We start from the raw sequence: 25,783 nt of genomic DNA on the forward strand, positions 1-25,783 counted from the left end.
CCTGAAGACCTTGCATAATTCAAAGCGAGCATAATGCCAGGCTAATTCTGCCATAGAAGTGAATGCAAAGCAGAAAGAATGTGTTGCATAAATATACCCCCTTTGTGACGTAATTTTACTTCAATGCTGCTTTTTTTATTTCCTCGGCATTATCTCTAATATTTCACAGCGCACTCTGCTAAATGAACAGCGCAGCATTTCCTGCTGGCGGTTCGGCCTTCTTCATCACGTTTTATCACATCTCACTTCCTTTCCAACGTTATTGATTTTTCAGGTGCGTTCTTCAGCACCGCCACTTAAAGAACGCTTGGATGGCCCTGTTACAGGATACAGATAAGAGATTTAAAGTTATAATAACGGTGCGTGTTGAGAAAGCAGCACCATCGTCTCCAGAATTCCCCGCAGAAATTAGAAATTTGGATGCATGCAAACCACAGTGCGTGCATATAGAAGACAGGTGTTTCCAGTTAATAACCAGTGACACCACCGAGAGGCTGGGGCAGGTATACAGCTCCCAGTTAACAACTCACTTAGCTGCTCCAACTCTAGGAAGCTGAACCATTCGGATAAATTTTCTTACTGAGGGGTTTTGCATTATTTCCAACTTAGAGCATACACATTTATTAGCATTTTTATGTTGCATCTTCCTGAAATTGCATCATTGAATTTCTCATGAACCGTGGCCTCACCCTAGATGATTTCCCTTGCTCTGTCCTTAACTCCAGGTTGGGGGAGGGAGGCAGGAGAAGGTGGAGTAGTGGGGGAGATGGGGGGCAACCACACTCAACAATGGCAGATATGGGTTGGACTTCAGAAATCCCAGCCACCTGCCTCATACTCACACAGGGCCCCTTTGGAAGCAGCATCAACAGAACCTACCACCCACCACCATCCCTCACCACCACCTAATCCCCTCTAGCTGGGCAGCCCCCCCCCCTCCTCCTCGTCCACATCTCCTGCAGTCTGGAGAGGGGCTCCATTCCTAGGGGTCCGCCTGCCCCTCTTGCTATCAGCACTTGATCAGGTTGTCTGTCATTCTGCTCCCGCTCTCCCCTCCTCAACATAGGTCCGCGGTGGGGAGGGGACATGAAGGAGAACTAGGTCCCGGTGTCCAGCACTTACATGACCGTCGGACTTTCTATTTTGCCAAGAACAACCGCTGGGCACACAGCTCCTGTGAATTGCCTGCTTGACCTTCCTCTGCCTGGAATTGCTTTCTAGAAAGTTCCCTCTGCTTGGCCAGAGCCTGGCCCCGAAGAAGAAGGGCCAAACCCTGGGAGGAAGGAGAGGCAGGGCAGGCTCCCCTCGCTGGGCCTCAGTTTCCACCTCTGTAGAATGGGGATAGAAATACCACCCACTCTCCAGGATCACCATGAGAAAGAAACATGTTACTAAACTACTGGGGTCCACTCACCTGGTCCATTCAAAGTCCAATAAAACACAAACCGGATTTGCAGCTAAGAAAGTAGAGGTTTACTTTTAAGGAAATGGTGCCACACCCGAGTCACAGGTGAGCTTGTGCTCAAAGACCTGGCTCCCCAATAGCTCCCCAATGGCTTCCATATGGGGGACTGAGGCTGTTAGGTTGGTGGTTAGGATCATGGTCTCTGCTGATGGGTCAGAGCCAGGGTAGGGAGTAGCTACCAGATCATTGCATCTGGTCCAGATGTCAGCCATGGGGTCTTGTCTGGTTTTGCAAGGATGTGGTCAGTGGGGTCTGGAGCTGAAGCATGCCTGAGGCCAGATGTTATCTCTAATTCAACTGAAACTGTTTCTGTGGTCAACAGACCTAACACTTTGTTCTTAAGATTATTTGATGCCACCGAAACCAGTTTGGCTCAGTGGATAGAGCATCGGTTTGCGGACTGAAAGGTCCCAGGTTTGATTCTGGTCAAGGGCATGTACATTGGTTGTGGGCACATTCCCAGTAGGGAGCGTGCAGGAGGCAGCTGGTCGATGTTTCTCTCTCATTGACGTTTCTAGCTCTCTATCCCTCTCCCTTCCTCTCTGTGGAAAATCAATAAAAAAGATATTTTTAAATATATATATATAAATATTATTTGATGCTGACCAGAACCTCATTTTACTGAGGGCTTCTTTTTTTTTTTTTTTCTTTTTTCTTTTCTTTTTCTTTTTTTCAGAGAGGAGGAAGAGGAAGAGTGAGATAGAAACATCAATGATGAGAGGGAATCATTGATTGGCTGTCTCCTGCACGTTGGACTGAGCCCGCAACCCAGGCAAGTGCCCTTGACCAGAATCGAACCTAGGACCTTTCGGTCCGCAGACTGACGCTCTGTCCACTGAGCCAAACCAGCTAGGGCTGTCCTGAGGGCTTCTTGATTAAGGGGATGGACAGGCAGGGGAGAAGGTGGTGGGAGAGTCAGGGTGCTGGAGGAGGACGGCTTGAATCAAAAGGAAAGGAAGGAGGAAAAGTCATGTTAAAGAAAGGAAGTTTTGTGTGGTTACAAATGCAGTCCCCCCTGTGACAACACAGCACCCAGCACAGAATGGGGCAGATCCTGAGAGCCTTTGGGGAGTACAGGGCGGGGCGAGGGGGGGTGAGGGCCAACCTCAGAATCTGGGCTCTCAGAGAGTTTGTGGTGCCATGTTAGATCCTGGCCCAGCCAGGAGAACCCTTCCCACTAATTAACAAACTCCCTGGGGTGGGTGCATGGGGAATTGTTAGCTGAGGAGGGCAGGATCCCCACTTTGGTTTTGCCCAAGTGTCTGTCAGTCACCTTCCCCTTTAAGAGTTCAGGGGCCTGGACAGGAACCACCTGGCCTATTTTCCTTCCCCACAATCCCGGATTAAGGCCAGCCCCTCCCATGGGCTTGCCCCTCCGGCACAGCCCAGCCGGTAAATCTGCAAATTTGCCTGGTGAGTAGGTCCTTGAACTTCAAGCCACGTTCCTTCTCCTGGTCAGGAGACAGGAGGCGGTGGAATGGCCACAGCCTGGGCCTGATCTCGCACACCCTGCCCACCCCACCAACCCTGGCTGTCCTCCGCGGCACCCACACCATGCTCCGTGGATGATCCCGGGCTCTCTCTGGGATCACCCCTCAGAAAAACGGGGGGCTTCTCCAGCTCCTCCAGCTAAGCCTTTCTCGAAATGTAGGAATTCGGCCTCCACCTGCCACTCCCTGCCCCGACCAGGTGCACCATGGCCTTGCCCTTCCCCTCTCCCCCCCCCCCACCGCCCCCCATGATCCCTCCTCTCTTGCCTGGGGTGGGCAGGGGGGAGAGGAAGGGGAGGGGAAGAGAACCCGATGTCTAAGTCTAGCCCTGGGTTAAAGCTCAGGCCCTCCTTGCCCATCCCCTGCGGTTGGAATCCTCTTCCTGCACGTTCTCATCGCCCTGCGGACGCGGGGGCTCCTGAGGCCTTTCCTTCTGGAACCCCAGCTCTGTGTGCTGGGACCTCTTTCCTGGCTGGGCAGGTGCCAGGATGGTAGCTGCCTGAGGGCTGTTCAGCGAGTCTCGGGTGTGCAGGCAGCCAAAAGGAACTGCCCCAGATTCCCCCTTACCCCCACCCCACCCTCTCCCACTGCCTGGCCTCCCTCCAGGAAAGCGGTCACTTCCGGTGCTCAGACTGGCTTAGGAAGGGGGGGGGGGGGGTGGAGCAGCCGCTTTGGGTCGTGAGGTTGAGGAAAGAAGGTAGGTCGGCTGTCTGGCTCTTGTTGATCCAGTTCCAGGGCCAAGGGCCTCTAATCACGCAGAGATTTCTCCTGACCTGGGGCACTCCACCTGAGACTGCAGGATCCCTTAGGACAAGAGCGTCTGTGTCCTTCCGCCTCGAGTTAAATTTCCAAGGGCGCTTTTTCACTTGAGGCATGAGAAGCGGCGGGTTCCAGCAGTTTGGGGGATGGGGGTGCGGGGGAAGAGTCACGAGTGCGGAGAGACACAGGCTGCACAGTAACAGAGGAGAATCGCTAAGTGTCGTTGGCTTTGAGCCTAAATCCTGGTGTCAGCCCTGAAATTCCTCATGCCCCAAAAAGCATGGGCTGGAGGGAACGTCCCTGACACGCTAAGACCGTGTTAAATGCTTGCCGCACACGCCGCTGGCTCTCCTGCCTCTGCACCCTGTCCAGGGGCTCCCTGCCTGTCCATGCCGGGTCTCAGGGTGCCTCTGGCCCAGGGGAAAGTGACTGTTCTCTGTTAGGCTGCTATGACCTCAGAAGCCAGGAGTGCCTCAGCCTGGGGACCCAGGGCAGTCCCTGCTGGCTGTACCCAGACATATTTCAAGTCCCTTTCAGCCTCTGGGCCTTCTCTGCCCCCTGAGGCTGACGTGAGCAGAGAGGCCATTGAGGCTCACCCACCCTGGGTGCCATCCCCCCATTGGCCTGTGAGCAAGATCCCTGACCTGCTTGTGGGACACTCAGAATAAGTGTGTTTGTTGAGGAACCACTAGTAAGTGAATGAATTCAGGACTTGGAGGTCTAAAGCTCTTTCAGAATTAAGCCTCTGAGCGTCCTCACCCTGCAACCGCCCTTCCTTGTCCTGTCACCAGTCAGGGAACAAGATCACCTTCTGAGCCACAGCCTCCGTCTGACCCCCAGTGAAATGACCTAAAAGGTTGAGAAGATGTCCACTCCCTGTTTGTTTTTTCAGTGTAATTAGGCATCATGGAGGTCATAATAATAACTTCAAATACATATTATTTTATTATACGCCAGGCCCTGGGCTCTAGGCTTTCCCATGAATTACCTCATTTAATCCCGGTGATAATCCATGAGGTAGGTTCTATTATTAGCTCCCGCTTTTCAGGCCAGGAAATTAGGTTGAAAGAGGTTAAATTTGTCCAAGGTCACAGAGCAAGCCAGGGACAGAATTTGGGAACGTTAGGAAGTCATTTTTTTATGCATTTGTGTCGCAACGTTTTTTGCATTTTTATAGCCCTCTTTCAGACTTTGGATTTTTGTTTTTTAATTTAATGTCCTCATCTATTTTCAGTCCATTCTGCCTTGCTCTGTTTGTTTGGCACTGTTTCTGGGAAGTGTCAAATTTGTCTGCCTTGCTAAGAGACTAGAAATATTCTGTGGAATTTGTGAAAACATAGCTAAATAGGTAAAGTGGACATGGATGACTGGAAATGAATTTTTAAAATGAAACAACCTAGAAAGCAGAAAAAATTGCTTTCAAAATGCATATGGAAATTGCAAAATCTCCCCAGGGTGCAAGAATCTGCTCAAGACATGAACTGATGGCTGTAAACATTCATTTCCAACCGAATTCCTTCCCGTTGATTCACTTGAAACCTAGGAAAAAAAAAAAAAAAAGCTTTAAAATTTGTTACAGTTTTGTCAAACAAACACATAGTTGCTGGAAAGTAATTTAGAACATAAAAGCCCAAAAACCTGGAGGTCCAGATGGAGAGGGAAGAGATGACAGTAAAAGCTAAAATATTAGAAGTTTCAGGGCCACACCCCTGGTTCATAAAAATAACATTTGAATTACTGTTTCAACCAACTTTTTTTGGTGTCAGCTTTATTGACATATAATTGCATACAATAAGATGCACAGATTTTCTTTTTTCTTTTTTTTTTTAATATATTTTATTGATTTTGTACAGAGAGGAAGGGAGAGAGAGAGTTAGAAACATCAATGAGAGAGAGTCATCGATCAGCTGACTCTTGCACACCCTCTACTGGGGATATGCCCGCAACTAAGGTACATGCCCTTGAAAGGAATCGAACCCGGGACCTTTCAGTCCCCAAGCCAACGCTCTATCCATTGAGCCAAACCGGTCTCTGCAGGATGCACAGATTTTCAAGCATAGCTTGTATCCATATAACAACCATACAATCCAGTAATGATTGATGTTGACATTGATAAGAGACCGGAATTTCCATCACCCCAGAAAGTTCTTTTGTGTATCTTTGTAATCAATGATTTGATTATAATCTGCCAATGATTTACTCTCTATAACCAGAATCTATTCAAGAATTTCAGACAGGAGAGCCAAGATGGTGGCATAGGTAAACATCTATACTTGCTGCCTCTCACAACCACATCACAATTACAACTAAAAGGCAGAACAGCCGAAGCCGGTTTGGCTCAGCGGTAGAGCGTCGGTCTGCGGACTGAAGGGTCCCAGGTTCGATTCTGGTCAAGGGCATGTACATTGGTTGTGGGCACATCCCCAGTAGGGGGTGTGCAAGAGGCAGCTGGTCGATGTTTCTCTCTCATTGACGTTTCTAGCTCTCTAGCTCTCTCCCTTCCTCTCTGTAAAAAAATCAATAAAATATAATAAATAAATAAATAAATGGCAGAACAACTACCACCCAGACCCACAGTAAAGCTGGCTGAGTGGAAGTTTCACAACTAGAGAGGTGAAGAAAGCACAGTGAGACTGGTAAGAGGTGCGAAGGTGCTGTAAGTGCTGGCACCTGGATGTGCTGCTCTTTTAATCGGGAGGGAGATACAAGCTACCACTAGCTCTGAACTCCAGTTCTGGGCTAGACTCTGGGGGACCCAGCACATATGGGGAGAAACTGGACTGTCTGGCATCAGGACAGGAACACGAGGGTGGCTTTCTCTCAGAGATGCTTGCAGCGATCATTGTTCCTGCATAGGGGTGCAGGACTCGGAGACTGGAGACCCGGGAACTCTCTGGTGCAGGACTGACTGGTAGCCATTGCTGTTTGCTCCGCCCAGGTGATTTCCAGAGACCCTGCCCCACCCAATTTACAACCCCACCAAAGCTGTGTGCATTGGCTTTTGCATATGAATGGCCTGTCCTTTCTCTGACTAAAACCAGTCAAACTGCAGCTGGGTCAGAGAACTCCAGAGCTTCCAAAAGAAGACCTAAGGCCCAGCAACAGCAGCCTGCCTTGCTTCAGAGCTGGGCCTCGTCTGGGCACTTCCAAACCCCCTATAAAGAGGAGGAAGCTGCAGGTGTCTCTGTAGCTCCTGCTGGGTGGCCCCAGACAGAGGCTAACCTTGCACCTCCTTGGAGGTCCAAGAGTCAGTGTACCCAGTGGTCAGAGTGAGACCATGCCAGGTTACAACTCTTCACATCTATAAGAGACACACTTAAGGGGCAGACTCGTTGATTACCAAAGCCCCACTGAAGCAAGTCCATAAGGGTGTCTCCTGTGCAACAGATCTTCCATTGTGCACCAAGAGCATCCACCTCAGGTTACTGAGGAGGCTGAGCCACTGGGCCCTATAAGACACCTACCACACCAGGCCACTCTATCAACTCAAGGAGACTTAGGAGCTACCCAGTACATAGAAACAAACACAGGGAAGCAGCCAAAATGCAGAGACAAAGAAACAAGTCACAAATGAAAGAAATGTCAGAAAGCAAAATACTGGATATCACGTTCTAAACCACGGTTATAATGTTACTCGAGAATCTTCTAGAAACCCAAGAAATGCAGTGAGACCCTCAAGGATATGAAAAAGTACCAATCAGAAATTAAGCATACACTGACTGAAATAAAGAACAATATACAGCTCTAACCGGTTTGGCTCAGTGGATAGAGTGTAGGCCTGCGGACTGAAAGGTCCACCAGCTCTTATGTTTCCAGTTTGCAGACAGCAGATCATGGGACTTCTCAGCCTCCATAATCACATGAGCCAATGTATCATAATGTCTCCTCTCATATAGATATGTAGGTAGATGTAGATATCTATTATTTTTGAAGTTTTTTTTTTTTTTTCTAGAGAACTCTAATACACAGCCATTTAAAAGAAATTAACCAGCTGGTGGAGCTCAGTGGTTCAGCATCAGCCTATGAATCATGAGGTCACAGTTGGGTTCAATTCGATTCCCGGTCAAAGCATATTCCCTGTTTGCAGCCCAATCCTCAGTGGGGGACGTGCAGGAGGCGACCAATTAATAATTCTCTCCCATCATTGGTGTTTCTATCTCTCCCTCTCCCTTCCTCTCTCTGAAGTCAATAAAAATATTTTTAAAAGAAATTAAATGATACATACTACAAAATGAATAAATTTTTAAAACATCATGTTCAGGAAAAAAAAAGCCAATCACAAAGTACTACATATTGTATAAATCCATTTATATTAAATATCCAGAATAGGCAAACATATATAGTCAGAAGGTAGATCATTGTTTGCCTAGGACTGAGGGGGTTGGGGGAAATGAGAAGTGAGTGTAAGGGGATATGAGGTGTTATTGCCAATGTGGTTGATGAAAATGTTCTAAAATGATTGTGGTAATGGTGACAGCTCTGAATTACTAAAAACCACTGAACTGCATACTTTAAGTGGGTAAATTATGTAGTATGTAATTTTATATCACGATAAAACTTTTAAAAAGCTATTAGAGTTTATAAGTGAGTTAAGCAAGGTTGCAGAATATAAAATCAATATACAAAAATCAATTGTATTCCATATCCAGAAAAAAAAACAGATGTTTATTAAGATTTTCTAAGTAGCATTTACAATCACAACAACCTGAAAAAGAATTAGGGATGAAAATAACAAAATATATGTGAGACATGTATGCTAAAAACTACAAAACATTGATGAGGCAAAGACCTACATAAATGGAGAAATATGTGACATTCATGGTTCAAAAGACTTAAAACTGTTAAGATGACAATATCCTCCTGCACCTCCTTTCAAATTGATCCACATATTGAATACAATTTCAATAAAACTCTGTCGAGGTTTTTTTTGGCAAGCTGATTGTCAAATTTATATGAAAAAGCAAAGGACATAGACTAGACACGGAAGACAAAGTTGGAGGACTCACCATACCTGATTTTAAGACTTAATATAGTATCAATGAAAAGATCAGATCAATAGGACAGAATAGAGTTCAGCAATATGTGGTCAATTGGTTTTCAAGAAAGGTGCCAAGGTAATTCAAAGGAGAAAAAATATTATTTTCAATAAATGCTACTGGAACTTTTCAACATACCTATTAAAAGAAAGAAAAAAAAAGAACTGTGACTCATACCTGTTGCCATATACAAAATTAACTCAAAATGGATTATAGCTCTAAATAGAAAATCGTAAACCCTAAAATTTCTAGATGAGAATATGGGGGGAAATATGTGATTTGAGTTAGGCAACGATTTTTTAAATAAGGTCCCAAAGCATAAATAATAAAATAAAAAATAATAAATTAGATATCAAAATGTAAAATACCTGCATTTCTACAGATGCTGTTAAGAGAATATGAACACAAGATAAAGACTAGAAAAAATATTTGTTATGTATATTTTTTCTTATTATTATTTTGTTGTTGTTAATCCTTACCTGAGGACATTTTTTCATTGATTTTTTTTATAGAGAGAGTGGAAGGGAGTGGGAGAGACAGAGAGAGAGAAGCATCAATGTGAAAGAGACACATCAATTGGTTGCCTCCTGCATGCACCAAGGATTGAACCTGCAACTGAGGTACATGCCCACGACCTGAATCCTTCCCATAAAGGATTTTTATCTAGATACATAAAGAACTCTCACAGCTCCATAATAAAAAGCAAACATGGGAGCAGACACTTCACCATAGAGAAATATGAATAGCACTTAGGCACATAAGAAGATGACATCATTAGCCATTATAGGAATGCAAAATTAAAACCACAATAACAGATCACTACACATTTATTAGAGTGAATAAACATTTTTAAAGTGACAATACCAAGTTCTTGTAAGGATGCAGAACAGCGGGAACTCTCAGGCATCTCTGGTGGGTACAAACAAGTTGGGAGGAAAATTGTCAGTCTCTTAAAAAGTCCAACATGCCCTGGCCAGTTTGGCTCTTTCAGACTTCTGCCCTTGTTTCATAAGAACAAACCCAGGTTGTAGATTCTACACTAATAAAAGAGAAAGAAGCAAATGGACTGTACCTCCACAACACCCACCAGCCAATCAGGAGTAAGTATGCAAATTAACCCAACAAAATGTTGGGTTAATTTGCATAAGCAGGCACTGAAGACTGAAGGCTCTGCTGCAGCCAGAGCCAAGCCTGAAGGCTGAAGGCTGAAGGCTTGGTTCCACTGTAACCCAGGTCCCAGGTGCCGGAGGAAAACCAGTGCCCGCAGCCAGGGGAAGGAAGGCCTATTGCATGAACCTTCATGCAACGGGCCTCTATATCATAAAAGGCCTGTGTTCGTGACACCATGACAGTGTCACAATAAACTACTGGGGGTGCATTGATGGGTCTTACAGTGGGCGGGACTTCAGGGTCCCATAGCAGCCACAGCACCAGGACTTCTGGAGCGTCACAGGGTGCCGGCAGTGTCCGCAGAGTGTGTGAGGCTTCATGGGACAGAGGACCTGGTTCTGATGACAGGTTAGGTCTAGGGGACCCCACACACACATGATTTAATCATGCGCTGGGCCTCTAGTTGAAAGATAAGATGGAGGAGAGCTTAGTTATCCCAGCTGAAGCCATCCTAACTAATCTATATGAGAGACCACAAAACATGTGAGAAAGCCCAGCCAAGATCAGCTGAACTGCCTAATTGAGCCACATACTTGTAATCTAAATTTTGAAGAGTTTGTTACACAGCAATAGCTAACTGATACAGTTAGTGCAATGATGACAAATGTGCCCAGTGACAAGAGGAGATGTGGGAATCATTGAAAGAGCAGAGAAAAAAAATTAAATTAAATTAAACAAGGAATACAAATATGGGACAGGCACTATACTAACATATTATCACCATTCTCTGTTATGTTCCAGAGAAGTTAGGTGATCGGCCACAGCCAGAAAAATTGAAATGTGGTGGACCCAGGTCTTGAACTTAGCTGACTCTAGAGGGTAAAGTTTTCATTGCTATGCTATACTACAAGGGACAGAAAAAAGCATAAACTTAGCAAAAGGATTTCTTATTATGGATTTTGTGGCTCCAGAATTGTAATTAACTCAATTCATTTCTGTATTCAGTCATTCACTCAGATAACCTATATGTTAAACTTGGGTTCTTTGTGTTCATTTCAGACCATTCAAAACCCACTAATGGCAAAAAAGGCCATCAATATGCCAGTGTAAGGTGTCCTATGAATCATCTGAACTGAATAGTGAGCCCAGTAGAGGGGAAGGAGCACAGGAAGGGTCAAACATAAAGAGCATTCAGAAGATGTTTGTTAAATTAAACCAATTTCAAATTCCCAGGGATTCACACCACTCTGTCCCCTCTGCCAGGTTTACAGCAATGACCCAAAGAAGGAAGCCAACCTTGACCCACATCCACCAGGTGGCAGCCCTTCTGCAAACACACCAGTATTTGCATATCTGCTACCCAGCCCAGTCCGTTTCTCCACCCTGTTCTTTGGAATCCCAGAGCTTGGTGAGGAGTGCAGCTGAAGTGGCTGGACTCACTCTCTGGATCTGGCTAATTGCTGCACTGACCCTTCCTCTTGGACAGAGAAATACCCACAGTAGCCATCTAGAGTTCTGTGATTCAAGCAAAAAATACAGACTCCAGGCAACTTACACAGAAAGAAGGTCATTGGAAGAGTCCAGGGTTGCTCAGAGAACTGGGGAAAAGCTGAAGAACAGGCGGGTGGGGGGTGTAATAGCAAGCAGGGCAGCTCCAGGGGGTCTCAGAGGCAGGAAATGGCGAATGGACTTTTGGGCATTGCCGCCACCAGGAATCAGCTGTAACAGACTTAGGTATTGTTATTGTTTCTGCTCCGGATTCCATTTCAGAGAGAGAAAAAGTAAGGGGCTCAAGGTGGCAGCACATTCCTCCGATACATTCATTCCTGTTGTTATGACAAGGAGAGGGGCCCTTCCAGAAAACTGGGACTTCTCAGAGACAAGTTTCCCTATTTGTCATTCAATTATTTGTCAGGTGAACAACCAGACCTACGAGAGGAAAGACTGGAGCACGTACTGTTCTTAACGAAACCCACAACCTTCCAAGTTTGGCCCCGGAGCAAGACCATCCAAGTAAGGTTCGGATGACCAGCTCAGTCCACTTAAGTCTTTCCTTCCCCAAAGGTGATAAGGTGACCAGAAGGCAGCCTCCACCTGCCCATAACTAGGAAGCGGGAAGTCCCTGGAGTGTGGGTATCACAGGGTGAGGACCAGAGGGCTAGTGAGAGAGCGCAGGGCCTAGGGCAGAGCTCCGCTGAGGCGTTTGCCCCGGCCTGGGGGGCTGCTGGATGGAGCTTATTTCCCATAACCCCTCCCAGATCCCTATGGCCCACTAGGGCTGTGCTAAGCTCAGGTGAGCATATATGTAGTTAGCATGTGAATCTTCAAATATAGTTCACCAGCTTTACCTTTTATATGGAAAAGTAAGAAAACTCTGCCAATAACCCCCAGGTACCTATCCAACAATTATCAACACTTTGCCTATCTTATTTCATCCACCATTTTCTTTCTTTCTTTCTTTCTTTTTTATTATTTTTTTTTTTTAGGGCTTCCCTTATTTTTTTATTTTTATTTTTTAATATTTTTTTATTGATTTTGTACAGAGAGGAAGGGAGAGAGATAGTTAGAAACATCGATGAGAGAGAGTCATCGACCAGCCGCCTCTTGCACACCCCCTACTGGGGATATGCCCAAAACCAAGGTACATGCCCTTGACCTGAATCGAACCCGGGGCCCCTCAGTCCCCAAGTCGATGCTCTATCCATTGAGCCAAACCCGTCTCGGCCATCCACCATTTTCTTTTCTCTTTGTTGACCGAACTGAGTATTTTAAAGCAAATGCCGGATACCTGGCCAGTAAATGGAATGGTACCAATCCAATGGTGTTTGAAATACACTCCCTACTTTCAACCATACTAGCTAGAATTTTGAGTGAGAAGTCTGAGACCCACTGGTAGAGTCCAACCCAACGGTGTATAATAAAGAGACTCAGAAGTGAGCTGCCCAACGCCCAACGTTGGTGCTTGAGCGGAACCAGGGAGAAGTCAGCCCGTGCGCCTGTCTGAAGAGTGAGTGTCCGGGGCTAGGGACCACTTCCCAGGCTCAGTCTTGGGAGGGGACGGAGAACCCTCCATGCCCTGTGGGCAAGAGAATCCAAGCCTTAAACCCCAGGCCAGTGAGTGAGGGGCAAAGGATGCAGCCGGATGCTGGAATCTGCCAGCTGCGGTAACTGGATTGGGGGTTCTGGGCCACTGGCTGGGGCGAGATACCTGGGGCTGGGATGGCCTTGGAAAGAGCAAGTACCTATTGTTGGATAGGTACTTGCTCCCACTACCAGCTGGATTGGCCCGGGGCCCCTCCGCCACCCTAGGTCGCCAGCTGGGAGGCCGGCCGCGAGGCTGGGCACCGCCCGCGCCCGGGGCCGGGAACAGGAAGTTGTCCTTGGCGGGCAGGGCCTGGGTGCGCCTCGCAGGTGCAGGTGCAGCGCTGCGGGGGGCGCGGGCCGGCAGGGAGCGCGGAGAACCCGGTGAGTGCGGGGTCGCTTTGGGGACCTGAGAACACCAGCCCTGGGGCTGGAGCTCGCAGGCTGAGCCCGGCGGCCGCATTGGGAGGAGGATTTTGCAAGGAAGGGGGGAGGAACCAGGGGAGAGGGCGAAGCTTTGAGGCTACCCACAGGTCTGGAATGGGGGGACCCGATGACAGATTGAGGTCCTGTAATAGGGGCGTCATGGCATCCGGGGTCTGAGAGCGCTGCAGGGAATCGCGGGTTTGGGAGAGGGCTGGGGAGGGGGAGAGTGGGGGGAAGGAGGGAACTGCACAGATGTTTGGCAAGAGTGAGCTGGGACTAAGTGACCGACCCAGGGCCAGGGCCAGCGGGGGCGTGGGTGTTCCTAGACATGGAGGGAAGCGAGGGGTGCCAGGGCCGGGGAGGAGGGAGCGCAGCCTGCACGGGGATTTGGGGCGACCAGCTGAGTCGGGGTGTTAGCCTTAGAAGGGTCGGAGCCAGCGGGGTTTGCAGGAAGAGGGTGAGGCTCAAACACCCAGAAGAACCTTCGGAGGCTGCCGAGAGCTGGGTGGCGGTCGGGCCCCCGACGCGGCCAGACTCTGACTGTCTGGGTACTGTGGCTTTAAGAGGCCGCTGGGCTGCGGGCTCTTTAAGGAGGAGGCGGAAGTGAGTCCTGGCTCCGGGACTGGGCCGGAACCCACACCGCACCGGGAAAACGTGGGCTGTGGGCTGACACTGCCCGGCCTCCTCCCGCGTCCCTCGGACCCGCCCCGAGCCTCTCCGATCTCCCCTGGACCCCTGTTTCCAGACATCCCTCTCCCCCCGCGCCGCACGTCCTCCCTCCATTCAGCTCCCTGCAGGCCTCCCACCTCCCTGCCACCCCCTCTCTTCCTGTGCAGCCCACGCCTCCCTCTCTGCACTCTCCCCACGCAGCCCTCCAGCCCCTTGGCCCTCATTCCTACTCCCCCTTTTCTTTTCTTTCCCCTCCTCTCCCCTCCCTTGTTCTCCCCTGCTATGTCCTCGGCCTGTCCACCACCCCTACCCTGCGCCCTGTGTCATGAGGCCCCTCAGCGTGGGAGCTGGTTGTGAGGCTCACCCCAAAGCCCAACCTCCCCATCCTAGAGGGCAGCGGGAGGAGGCCTCTGGGCCCTCCCCCAGGTGACTCTTGAGGGCCGCGGCCTGAGGATAAAGTAGAGTGTGCTTCCCTCCCAATACTCCGGGAGACCAGTTCTGGCCATGCTGTGACCCAGCTCCTCTGCCACCATGAACAGGGCCCCTCTGAAGCGCTCCAGGATCCTGCACATGGCCCTGATGGGGACTTCCGACCTCTCCGGCGAGGCGGAGGCCAGCCAGGGGAAGCCCTTCCTGCTCCGGGCCCTGCAGATCGCCCTGGTGGTCTTTCTCTACTGGGTCACCTCCATCTCCATGGTGTTTCTCAACAAGTACCTGCTGGACAGCCCCTCCCTGCAGCTGGACACCCCCATCTTCGTCACCTTCTACCAGTGCCTGGTGACCGCCCTGCTGTGCAAGGGCCTCAGCACCCTGTCCGCCTGCTGCCCCGGGGCCATGGAGTTCCCGGCCCTGCGCCTGGACCTCAGGGTGGCCCGCAGCGTCCTGCCCCTGTCCGTGGTCTTCATCTGCATGATCACCTTCAACAACCTCTGCCTGAAGTACGTGGGGGTGGCCTTCTACAACGTGGGCCGCTCCCTCACCACCGTCTTCAACGTGCTGCTCTCCTACCTCCTGCTCAAGCAGACCACCTCCTTCTACGCCCTGCTCACCTGCGGCATCATCATCGGTGAGTGGCAATCCAGGGCTGTGGGAAATAGAGGAGGTATGGGGGCCAAAACCCGAAGGAATAGCCCTGCCAAGCATCTTCCGACTGTATCCTTCCCAGCTCCCTCAATGGTAATATGAGGATGAGCCTGAGAGGACAAATAACTTGCTTGAGGTCACCCCGAAAGTTGGGTGTCCAGGTAGGGCCCCTCAGACAGGTGGAATTATGATTTCTACTTCACAGGGGGAAACCCAGGCACAGAGTGGTGAAGTAACTTGCCCAAGATTGCACAGCTAATAAGTGGCAGAGCTGGGATCTGATCTCAAGTAACCAGACTCCATACACTTGACCTCTAAACTCAGGTGTCCTGACTCCCCATCTCATTTCTATGAGACAATTCCTCTTTTAATAAATATACTGTCATCCTGACCTTGCAGGTGCATAATAATAATAACACCTGAGACAGTGGTAAGAGATATGCTTTTAGAGGTCTTAGCTGTCTTCCCAGACTTGACCTTCAAAAAAAAATCACAATTATTGCCCTAGCTGGTTTGGATCAGTGGATAGAGCGTTGGCCTGCGGACTAAAGGGTCCCAGGTTCAGTTCCAGCCAAGGGCATATGCCAGGGTTTCGGGATCGATCCCCAGTAAGGGACATGCAGGAGGAGGCAGCCGATCAATGATTCTCTCTCATTGTTGATGTTTCTATCTCTTTCTCCCTCTCCATTCCTCTCTGAAATTAATAAAAATGTACTTTTTAAATCACAATTACTGATGGGGACATTGTGCTAATCATTTCACATATTATAGCATCTCCTTTGTTCCCCAGAGGTTTCTGGGCACCATGATCATCTCTATCCAAACAAGGAAACTGATTCTCAGAGAGATTAAGTTATTTGTCCTGGGCCACATGGCAAGAAAGTAGCCAGGCTGGGATGCAAACAGATTGATCAGACTGCCAGTCCTATGCTTCTAACCACTCTGCTCTATTCTTATCCCCTAGATGTTAAAGCTGCACTACCCAATACAGTAATCACTGGGCACGTGTCAATGATAAGATGCATAGGCACTTAACACTTGTTTATATCAATTAGCCTATCTATATAATATATATAAAAGGCTAAGCGACCGTCACATCCAAAACAACCGAACAGACAACTGAAAAGGTTGTGTGAGTCAACCATGGCAGAGGGGTTAGTGAGTTACGACCAAACGACTGCAGGCTGCATGAAGTGACCAGGCTGGCAGGGGGGGTGAGTAAGGGACAACCAAAGGACCGAACTGCAGGCTATGTGGGGTGACCAGGCCCACGGTGGGGAGGGCAGGGCTGTGAGGGGCAACTAAGCGACTGAGCAGCAGGCTTTGTGGGGCAACCATGCTGGCAGGGAGGTTAGTGAGTTATGACCAAAGGACCAAACAGCAGGCTATGTAGGGCGACCAGGCCCATAGGGCTGCAGGGGGCGGGCAGTGAGGGGCAACCAACCAACTGAGCAGCAGGCTTTGTGGGGCAACCATGCTGGCAGGGGGATTATGAGGGGGTGACCAAATGACCAAACCGCAGGCTGCGTGGGGTGACCAGGCCCACAGGGGGGCAGTTAGGGTGACCAGGCTGGTGGGAGGCATTTGGGGGCAACCAGGATGGCAGGGGTGGCACTAAGGGGCAACCAGGCCAGCAGGGGGTGGGGCAATAAGGGGCAATCAGGTGGGTAGGCAGGTGAGCAGTTAGGAGTCTGTGGTCCCAGATTGTGAGAGGGATGTCCGACTGCCTGGGGATGAGGCCTAAACCAGCAGTCAGACATCCCCCAAGGGGTCCCGGATTGGAGAGGGTGCAGGTTGGGCTGAGGGGATCCTCCTATGCATGAATTTCATGCACCAGGCCTCTAGTATATTAATGTATATTGTTTTAGGAGCAGAACCTGTGGATGACATTAAGTGAAGACTTACTGTAATTCAAATTAAATGAAATTTTGAAAATTCCTCGGTTATAGATGTTTAACCTGATTCAGTAGCCACATGTGGCCAGTGGCGACTGTATTGGACAGCACATACTATAGACCACATGTTGTTTTATCGCAGCACACTGGGTAAGAGCACCCCCAGCAGCCCCCACTGTTCCTGGGCCTCTGTCACCCAGGAATGCGATCCTTCCTTAAGCCTATTCAGGTTTTTTTCTGGTGCTGGAAAGTTTGTCTTGGTTGACCTACATATTCTTCACTGGTGTCTCAGAGCCCAGGGCCAAAATATCGATAGACTGGTTGCCGGGGCGGGGGGGGGGGGGGGGGGGGGGCATCCCATGCCACCCGTCCTAGAAAATGTTCCCCCTTCAGCAAGGATCTAGGGCTGCTCGGTCTAGCCCCAAGATCAGGGAGGGAGGGAGGGGGGAAGGGTGGAGGTTAGAGTGGGAAGAGCTGCTAAGATCCTGGCCTATCTTTCTCAGCTGCCCTCTCTTCCCCTCCCAGGAGAGGCCTCACTTTCTCCCACACTTCCCCAATGTCTGAGGGATCTCCACTTCAATCTCAGAGACCGTGTGTGTGTGTTGGTGGGTGGGGGATGCTCTTGGTGGGAGAATTTGTGTGGAGGAAGGTGATGTCACTAGGGAAACTGGGCCCAAATCCGAAAAGTAATTCAAGTAGCTGATGGTGAGATTGCTTCTGAGAAGGTGCATTCACTGGCCAGCACAGGGAGGCTGGTGCTCTCTGTTGCCCTAGGACCTGTTCCCTCTCTGCAGTGGTTCCCCTTCCTTCCTCCTTGTGGAGGAAGATGGGTCAAAGGCATCTACCCTAGACCTCCTCCTCCTCCTCCTCCTCCTCCTCCTCCTCCCTGCCCCTTTTGCCCCCAGGTCGCACTGCCTTTCAAAGCTCTCTAGCTGAGAATACCTCCTGGTCTGGGACCTTGAGGTGGCAGTCCCTTCTGGGCCTCTCTGAATAAGCCCACCCACTCCATCCCCAGAGCAGGTCTTTGGGTAACCTGTTCACAAAGGCTCTACCAAGAAAGAGAATGCTGGGAGTGAGTTCCTGTAGTGTGGCAGGTGACTCATCTCCTTCAATCCTGACAAGTGCCTCCAGAACAACCTCTATTCAGTCACTCAACAAGTATTAATTGAGATCTGGCACATGCTGGGGACTTTGCCAAGCTTGGGGATACATATTTGGGGAAGGCAGACTCAGCTTCTACACCCCTGGGGGTCACAGTGATGATGCATGGCAGTGCATGAGCTAAGACTGAGTGGCAAGAGCTGTGATGGGGACATAGAAGGTGCTGTGGGGATCCTGGTTGGGTGGGGAGGGAGAGGTAGTTGGGAAGGGTCAGCTAAGCAGGCCTTCTGGAGGAAGTGCTAGATGGTGTCAGGAAGGAGTGAGGAGGGACTGTTCAGGCAGAAGGAAGGGCATGTGCCCTTCATGGCTGGGTCCAGGCAAGACTCCCTACCTGTGAGGCTTCCCAAGTGAAGTGAATCTGGAGTATTTGCTGAGGGCAGTGGGAGGCTGGGAGGAGCTTTAAGCCAGGACAGGACCTGAGCAGATCTGTATGTGAGGAAGGTCCTTGTCATTCTGATTGCAAGGTGGAGAGTAGATGGGTTGGAGAGGAGTGTCAAGACAGGGACCAGCCCAGCCAGCGAGGCTCAGTGGTTGAGAGTTGACCTATGAACCAAGAGGTCACCATTCAATTCCAGGTCAGGGCATATGCCTGGGTTGCGGGCTCGATCTCTAGTAGGGGGCGTGCAGGAAGCAGCCAATCAATGGTTCGCATGGTTGATGTTTCTATCTCTCCCTCTCTGAAATCAATTTTAAAAAAAAAATTTTTTTTTAAGAAAAGACAGTGACCAGATCTCTGCAGCTGAAGGAAATGGGAGCTCAGAGCAGTTAAGTAAACTTTTCCCAGGCCGCCCAGCCTTGAGATGGCAAAGCCCCAATCTGACACCAAAACTTCCCTCCTGCCCCATGTTGCCAGATGCAGTAACGGGGTATACCCCATGTAAGAGTCAGTCCTGCTTACTGGGAAAGTGGGGTCTGGCTCAAGGTACTGTCCCCGTGGGCAGGTGCCCAGCAGCCCATGGCAGGCCAGGGATCTAGAAGGGAAGAGCAGGCAGGAAGAGGTCTTGGGACTGGGCGTATCGGAAAAAGACTCAGGCTTCCATCTTACACACCAGGAAGCCCAGCCTCTGAGACCTTAAAAACCACTCACCCACAGTCATTGTAACCACTAAATACTCATCCTTCAGAACTCAGTTCTAGTTTCCAGAGGCCCCAGGCCAACACAGTCACCCACCCAGTGATGGGTTCTCACAGCACCCTGTACTCCTTTATGGGCCTCATTACAATTGTTACGCAATGAATTGTTTCAACGCTTTTCTCCTTTGCTGGAACGCATGTGCGCACGCTCCGTGAGGAAGGCTCCTGTCCTGGGCCACTTCCCAGCCCTTGTATTGTGCTTTGCATGTGGTGGAGACTTCCGACATATTTGTTGCAGAGCCAATTGGGAGGGGTGGTGAGGCAGCATTACAGTTTGTGAACTTTAGGGGGAAACTTCTCTGTCCTTCTCCCTCCCGTCCTCACCCACGCCCCTTCTCCTGTCCCCACTGCAGGTGGCTTCTGGCTTGGTGTGGACCAGGAGGGGGCAGAGGGCACCCTGTCTTGGACGGGCACCCTCTTTGGCGTGCTAGCCAGCCTGTGTGTCTCGCTCAACGCCATCTACACCAAGAAGGTGCTCCCGGCGGTGGACGGCAGCATCTGGCGCCTGACCTTCTACAACAACGTCAACGCCTGCGTGCTCTTCCTGCCGCTGCTCCTGCTGCTGGGGGAGCTCCAGGCCCTCCTCCGCTTCGCCCAGCTGGGCAGCGCCCACTTCTGGGGCATGATGACGCTGGGCGGCCTGTTCGGCTTTGCCATCGGCTACGTGACGGGACTGCAGATCAAGTTCACCAGCCCCCTGACCCACAACGTGTCGGGCACGGCCAAGGCCTGTGCCCAGACGGTGCTGGCTGTCCTCTACTACGAGGAGGCCAAGAGCTTCCTCTGGTGGACGAGCAACATGATGGTGCTGGGGGGCTCCTCCGCCTACACCTGGGTCAGGGGCTGGGAGATGAAGAAGGTGCAGGAGGAGCCCAGCCCCAAGGTGGAGGAGAAGAGCAGCCTGGGGGTGTGAGCTCCTGCGGGGACCTCGGGATGGCCCGCCCAGGAGAGCGCCCCCGGGAGGAAGCCCATGGATGCAGCAGAGGCCTCTCTGACCCAGCCAGGGAGTCCTGGAGGGGTGTTTGCAGACGGATTGGAACCTGGTGATCAAAACGGAACAGTGTTTTCAAGTAATGTCGGAAAGTCACCGATCCTCTCAACTTCCTTTCCCATCTGGGGGAAGGACCCCCGTGGGAAGAGCACCTCGGCCCTTGGGGAGTAGAAAAGTGGCACACCCCTTCCTGCCCCGTCCCAGGGCTTTCTACCTCCACAGGGTCTTCGGGGTTGAGGACAGGCCACAAGCTTGAAGGAACATATGGCGAAGCCACCTGGTCTTCACTTGTACTCAGGGAGACGTGTCTGACGCCACCACAGGGCAGCTAAGGGGTTTGGGAAACCTCACATCCCAGGGTCCCGGGCAGGCAGCACAGCTTTCACCCCACAAACCCAGCTCCGGTTGGGCTGAGGAAGGAAAGGGACCAGTGTCCCCTCTTCTCTGCAGAGAAGCCACCAGGCCCCGTGGAAGGGGCGAAGGGATCAGTTGTACCACTGGGAAGTGGCCTGGGAACGGGGCACATCATGGAAAAGCGCCCTTTCCCCACCATCTGCACCCCATGTTTCCAGCTCTTGAACATGAAGAACCACACATCTCTTACAGGTTAAACGGAGTCATTAGCACGCCCCTCGCCCCTGACACCCGTTTTATTGCCTCATTCTGTCTCCCCGCAGCCAGTGCGGCCGCCTGGCTCAGGAAGTGGAGCCCGGAGCCACTCCTGCTTCTCCCAACTGCCTCCCCCAGAGCTTCTCCCCAGGGGGCTGATGGAGCAGTGACCCAGCTCAGCACCTTCCACCTCAGCTGTGCTGGGCCCCCCGGATCCCTGCAGGAAGGCACGTAACCTGCTTCTGAGCCTCTGCCCTGCTCAGTGAGCCATGGCGTTCTTCCCTAAGGGTGCGGCCGAAAGAACCAGATCACCCTCTCACCACACCCCCGGGCCTCTGGCTCCCTTTCACCCCTGGCCCTTCCGTTGGGCATTTTATTCCACCCAGCTCCTTGGGGTAACTCCTGGTGGTTTAGTCCCTAGAGCACATGTGTCAAACACAAGACCCGCGGGCCAAATCCGTCCCGCCAGGCCTTGCAATGTGGCCCACACCGCGCTGTCATCACTGCACTCCGCTGCGTTTCCATCACAATGACAGTATATGACTGTTCAGTAAACCATTCGGCCCGCGATTTAGGCTGGATTTTAGATTTTGGCCCCTTCTCTGATTGAGTTCGACACCCCTACTAGAGAGTGGGTTTTCTCAACACCCCCTTTTCCAGTCTCCCCACAATCCCAAATGGTTTCTAATGAAGTTGGTAGGGCCTGATGCCCTGAATTGTGTGTGACTTAATTAAAATTGAAGTAAGCCAGCCTGTGTATATGTGTGTGTGTGGCGGGGGAGGCGGGGGCTGAGTGCAGGAAGGGGCTAGCTAGGCCTAGATAAATTTATGAACACGGCCCTGAGGAGAAGCAGTGGGTCTGTAAAGGTCAGGAAGACGCGACCCTGCCCTCACCAAGTCCAGGTACCAGCAGGGCAGTCCTTCTAAGAAAAGCATTTTCTCTTGGATCAGAGCCACTTCCTGGGACGTAGGTGGCCAACCTCAGGTTTCATATTCGCAATAGCTGTCGTTTACTGGCACTGTGCTGCGTGCTCTACATCCGTCATTCATCTTTACAACCCCACCACCCACATGTACCCTGTGACCTGGGCGCACTCACTGATCCCCACTGTATATAGGAGGATACTGAGGCTCAGAGGAGCATAGGAAGGGAGAGGCTACAGAGGATTCAGATGAAAGTCTCTGCTTTCACAGCATAGATATTAACTACACTCGGCATTGTTGAGTACTTACAATGTGCCAGGCACTGTGATAAGTCATATTAATATAAAAACCCAAATCTGCTTCGAAGGGCTCACATGTAAACACATGTCAAGGCTCAATAATGGAAATAGTAACCTAGTGCCCTGAGTTCTCGGAGGTTATGCTTTTTTCCTGACGATTTTTGTTCAAAAAAAATGGTGCTCATCAATGAACATGCCCAAGCCCCTTCCTTATCTTGCAGCCTAGGAAAGCTAAGGCACAGAAAGTTTAAAGGAGGCTTCTGAGGCCACAGAGCAAAACAGTAGTGAGCCCAGAGTGGAACATGAGTCTCCTGGTCCTAATCCAAAGAGCTGCCCTACCTGGTTTGGCTCTGTGGATAGAGTGTCAGCCTGCAGACTGTGCTGACTTCAGTTCTGGTCAAGGGCATATGCCTGGGTTGTGGGCTCGATCCCCAGTGGGAAATGGGGGGAAGGGGGTGCAGGAGGCAGCCAATCGGTGATTCTCTCTCATCACTGATGTTTCTGTTTCTATCCCTCTCCCTTCCTCTCTGAAATCAATAAAAAATTTATATTTTAAAAAACAACAACAAAGTACAATCAGGAGAAATCAAGATGGTGGCATACGTAAACACCTAAACTGCTGCCTCACACAACATTTTAAAAACTACAACTAAAAGACAGAAAGGACATCATCCAGAACCACAGGAAGGCTGGCTGAGCGGAAATTCTACAACTAGAAGGAAAAAGATACTGAAAACCTATTTGTAGAAATGATGACAGAAAACTTCCCCCACCTGATGAAAGAAACAGACTTACAAGACCAGGAAGTGCAGAGAACTCCAAACAAAAGGAATCCAAAGAGCACCACACCAAGACACATCATAATTAAAATGCCAAGAGCAAAAGACAAAGAATATTAAAAGCAGCAAGAGAAAAATAGTTATCTACAAGGGAGCACCCATACGATTATCAGCTGATTTCTCACCAGAAACTATGCAGGCAGATGGGAGTGGCAAGAAATATTCAAAGTGATGAACAGCAAGAACCTACAACCAAGATTACCCAGCAAAGCTATCATTCATAATCGAAGGTCTGATAAAGAGTTTCACAGATAAGAAAAAGGTAAAGGAGTTCATCACTGCCAAACCAGAATTATATGAAATGTTGAAAGGTATTCTTTAAGAAGAGGAAGAAGAAGAAAAAGGTAAAGATAAAAATTATGAACAACATATCTATCAACAAGTGAATCTAAAAAACAAGTGAATAAAAATCTGATGAACAGAATAAACTGGTGAATATAATAGAATCAGGGGCATAGAAAGGGAGTGGATTGACAATTCTCGGGGAGAAGGAGGTGTGCTAGGTGCGGGAAGAGACTGGACAAAAATCATACACCCATGGATGAGGACAGGGATGGAGGGGTGGGTAAGGGCAGAGAGTGGGGTGGGAACCAGGTAGAGGGGAACTATGGTGGGGAAAAAGAGGAATAATTGTAATAATCTGAAAAATAAAGATTTATTTTTTAAAAAGTGCTTTGTACATACTTGAGATCATACCTTAATTGGCAGGGGAGCTATTTTATTAATTTAGCAAACACCTACATCAATTTACTAGATAGCAGGCACTGTTGAAAGTGCTTTACAAACATTCATTTCAGCCTCATAACAACCAGGTGGGGGTATAATAATATCTCATCTCACAGATAAGAAAAACTAAGGCACAGAGAGGGTAAGTAATTTGTCTGAAGTCACACAGTTAATAATTAGGATTCGAACCTGGGCAGTCAGCTTCTCAATCATAAAACTATGGCTTTCAATCTTTTCTCTAAAGATGAAAGGAGTCTAGGCTTTGGGTAAAAGACGAGCTGTGTGGGCTTAGCTAAATCAGTTCATCTTTCTGATCTTACTCATGTGAAAGAAATGAAAGTTATTCTAAATTAAAAAAGAACATGACTGAAAGAATCAACATATGAACTTCAGTTGTTAGATGAGAAGACTGAGGTCCCAAAGAGTCTAATGACTTGCCCAATACGCCAGTGACAAAGTGGAGTGTGGTACTCGGCTCTCCTGGCCCTCCTGTCTGATAGGCTTTCTCCACTGTGCCTCTTTGGTGGGGAAGCTGCCTCACCAGGTACAGCCCTAGTCCAGCCCCAGCCCCAGCCCCGCCCCCACCCCACCCCCAAACCTTGGTTCCTGTGAAGGGGCTAAGTGTAGATCTTGAAACCAGCTGAAATGGGAACCGAAAAGCCCGCTGCACTGGAGCACCTGGTCCAGGTGTGCTGAGAGCTTAGACAGAGGACGGCTGTGTGAGGGAGGGAAGGGGTTCTGGTGTGGCTACGCCCCTGGGGGATTTATAACATTAGAGCTGGAAATGAGTTTGAAAATCAGAGTCCAGCCCCAAATCCCACAGACAAGCCTGAGGCTCAGAGAGATCATATCTGACTTGCCCTAGGTCACAGTGTGATGGGGAAGAACCCAAAACCCTCCTCCTCCCAGGACAGTGCCTTTTCACTGAGTACCATCATCATCATCCTAACATCATCCTTTTTTTTTTTTTTTTTTAAGGCAATATCAATTTTTAGAGAGAGAGATAGGGAAAAAGAGAGAAAGAGAGAAACATCAACATGAAATGGAAATATCAATCATCTGCCTCCCCAATGCCCCCAACAGGGATCGAGCCTGCAGCCCTTTGGAGCAGCATCATGGTTGGACCTCACGGACCACGAGTGGTCCACGGCCCACCGGTTGGCGACAGCTGTTTTGGAACATGGGAGGACTCCCCAACCAACTGAACCACACCAGCCAGGACCATCATTTTTTAAAATAATAATTACTATTATGATTTAAATTTTTATTATATAATGTATCATTATAACTATATTACTAAATATTAAATAATATTCTTGCTAACATTTATGGGCTACTCACCAGGTGCTATTGTAAGCATTTGCTATATATTAACATCTGAGACAGGTACTATTAACAACCCCATTTCATGGATGAGAAAACCAAGGCCTACAGAATTTAGCGGTGTGCCCGAATCACACAGCTGGGTCCCCTCTCTGCACACTGCAAGACTAAATATTCTAATGGACATTGACAACAGAACTCTGACCCACAACCTCTGCAGCCATCAGCTCTAAAAGCCAAACCACCGCCTTCTCAGCAATGAGCCTAGAACAGTCAGGATCTGGTCAATAATGGCCAGTTGCCCTGCGTTTTAATCTCCCTCCTCCCACCCCCTTACTAAGGACCGGCCAGTTATATAAGACTCCTTCCTAGCAGCCAAAAAACACTTAGCACCATTTCTCCTCTGTGGTTACCATGGCCCTGTTGTAAGCCTTAAGAACCCGTGACTAGAACAACGGAATGGTGTAGTCCAGCTAGAGCTTCACTTGAACCTATCACCCAACAGCACCTGTCAGAGCAAGCTCCAAGGCCGGTTCCAACCTCAACCAATGTTATTCTTTGCCTTCCACCCTGAGCCGAGCTTCCTGCCTCTCACCTGGCCCATGGCTTTCCTTGTATCAATCAACGTGACCTTCTCTTCTGGACTTCCACCCACGCTTGCCTCCCAGACTTTCTGGTTACTCTGGGTAACAACCAAGCCCCAGATCCAAAATTCTTGCCCTAATACCCACTCCTGTAGTCCCATGCCCTCTGGATTGTTCTG

The 25,783-nt window shown here is 49.6% G+C and overlaps 1 protein-coding gene and 1 long non-coding RNA gene across 4 annotated transcripts; one reads left to right on the forward strand and one right to left on the reverse strand.

Moving 5' to 3' along the window:
- The first annotated feature begins 744 nt into the window (after nt 1-744).
- On the forward strand, nt 745-20,404 carry SLC35C1 (solute carrier family 35 member C1). Of its 3 annotated transcripts, none has more exons than XM_045577532.1 (3): nt 745-754; nt 14,499-15,102; nt 19,663-20,404. In XM_045577532.1, exons 2-3 carry the CDS (start codon nt 14,568-14,570, stop codon nt 20,220-20,222), a joined length of 1,095 nt encoding a protein of 364 aa, XP_045433488.1. In that variant the 5' UTR covers nt 745-754; nt 14,499-14,567; the 3' UTR covers nt 20,223-20,404. The 3 variants fall into 3 exon arrangements, with proteins under 3 accessions (XP_045433488.1, XP_045433490.1, XP_036282335.1); XM_045577534.1 differs by lacking the exon at nt 745-754 and adding an exon at nt 13,197-13,325 and having other exon boundaries at nt 14,576-15,102; XM_036426442.2 differs by lacking the exon at nt 745-754 and adding an exon at nt 13,347-13,970 and having other exon boundaries at nt 14,576-15,102.
- Nucleotides 4,178-21,182, reverse strand: LOC118712572. Its single transcript, XR_006740818.1, has 3 exons — nt 20,796-21,182; nt 10,058-10,061; nt 4,178-4,215 (listed from the first exon to the last, which is right to left on the reverse strand). It is a non-coding gene; the product is annotated as an uncharacterized LOC118712572 (long non-coding RNA).
- Nucleotides 21,183-25,783: the final 4,601 nt, after the last annotated feature.

This window comes from Pipistrellus kuhlii, unplaced genomic scaffold (genome assembly GCF_014108245.1).
Source record: "Pipistrellus kuhlii isolate mPipKuh1 unplaced genomic scaffold, mPipKuh1.p scaffold_m20_p_9, whole genome shotgun sequence".
NCBI classification, from domain to species: Eukaryota; Metazoa; Chordata; class Mammalia; order Chiroptera; family Vespertilionidae; genus Pipistrellus; species Pipistrellus kuhlii.

What these genes read in the sequence shown, in the direction of transcription:
- SLC35C1 (XM_036426442.2), top strand. Translation starts at nt 13,696, where the DNA reads ATGGAGGGAAGCGAGGGGTGCCAGGGCCGGGGAGGAGGGAGCGCAGCC. An exon ending in TCTTTAAGGAGGAGGCGGAA is followed by an intron (nt 13,971 to 14,575) that starts GTGAGTCCTGGC and finishes CACCATGAACAG; the next exon opens with GGCCCCTCTGAAGCGCTCCA. An exon ending in CACCTGCGGCATCATCATCG is followed by an intron (nt 15,103 to 19,662) that starts GTGAGTGGCAAT and finishes TCCCCACTGCAG; the next exon opens with GTGGCTTCTGGCTTGGTGTG.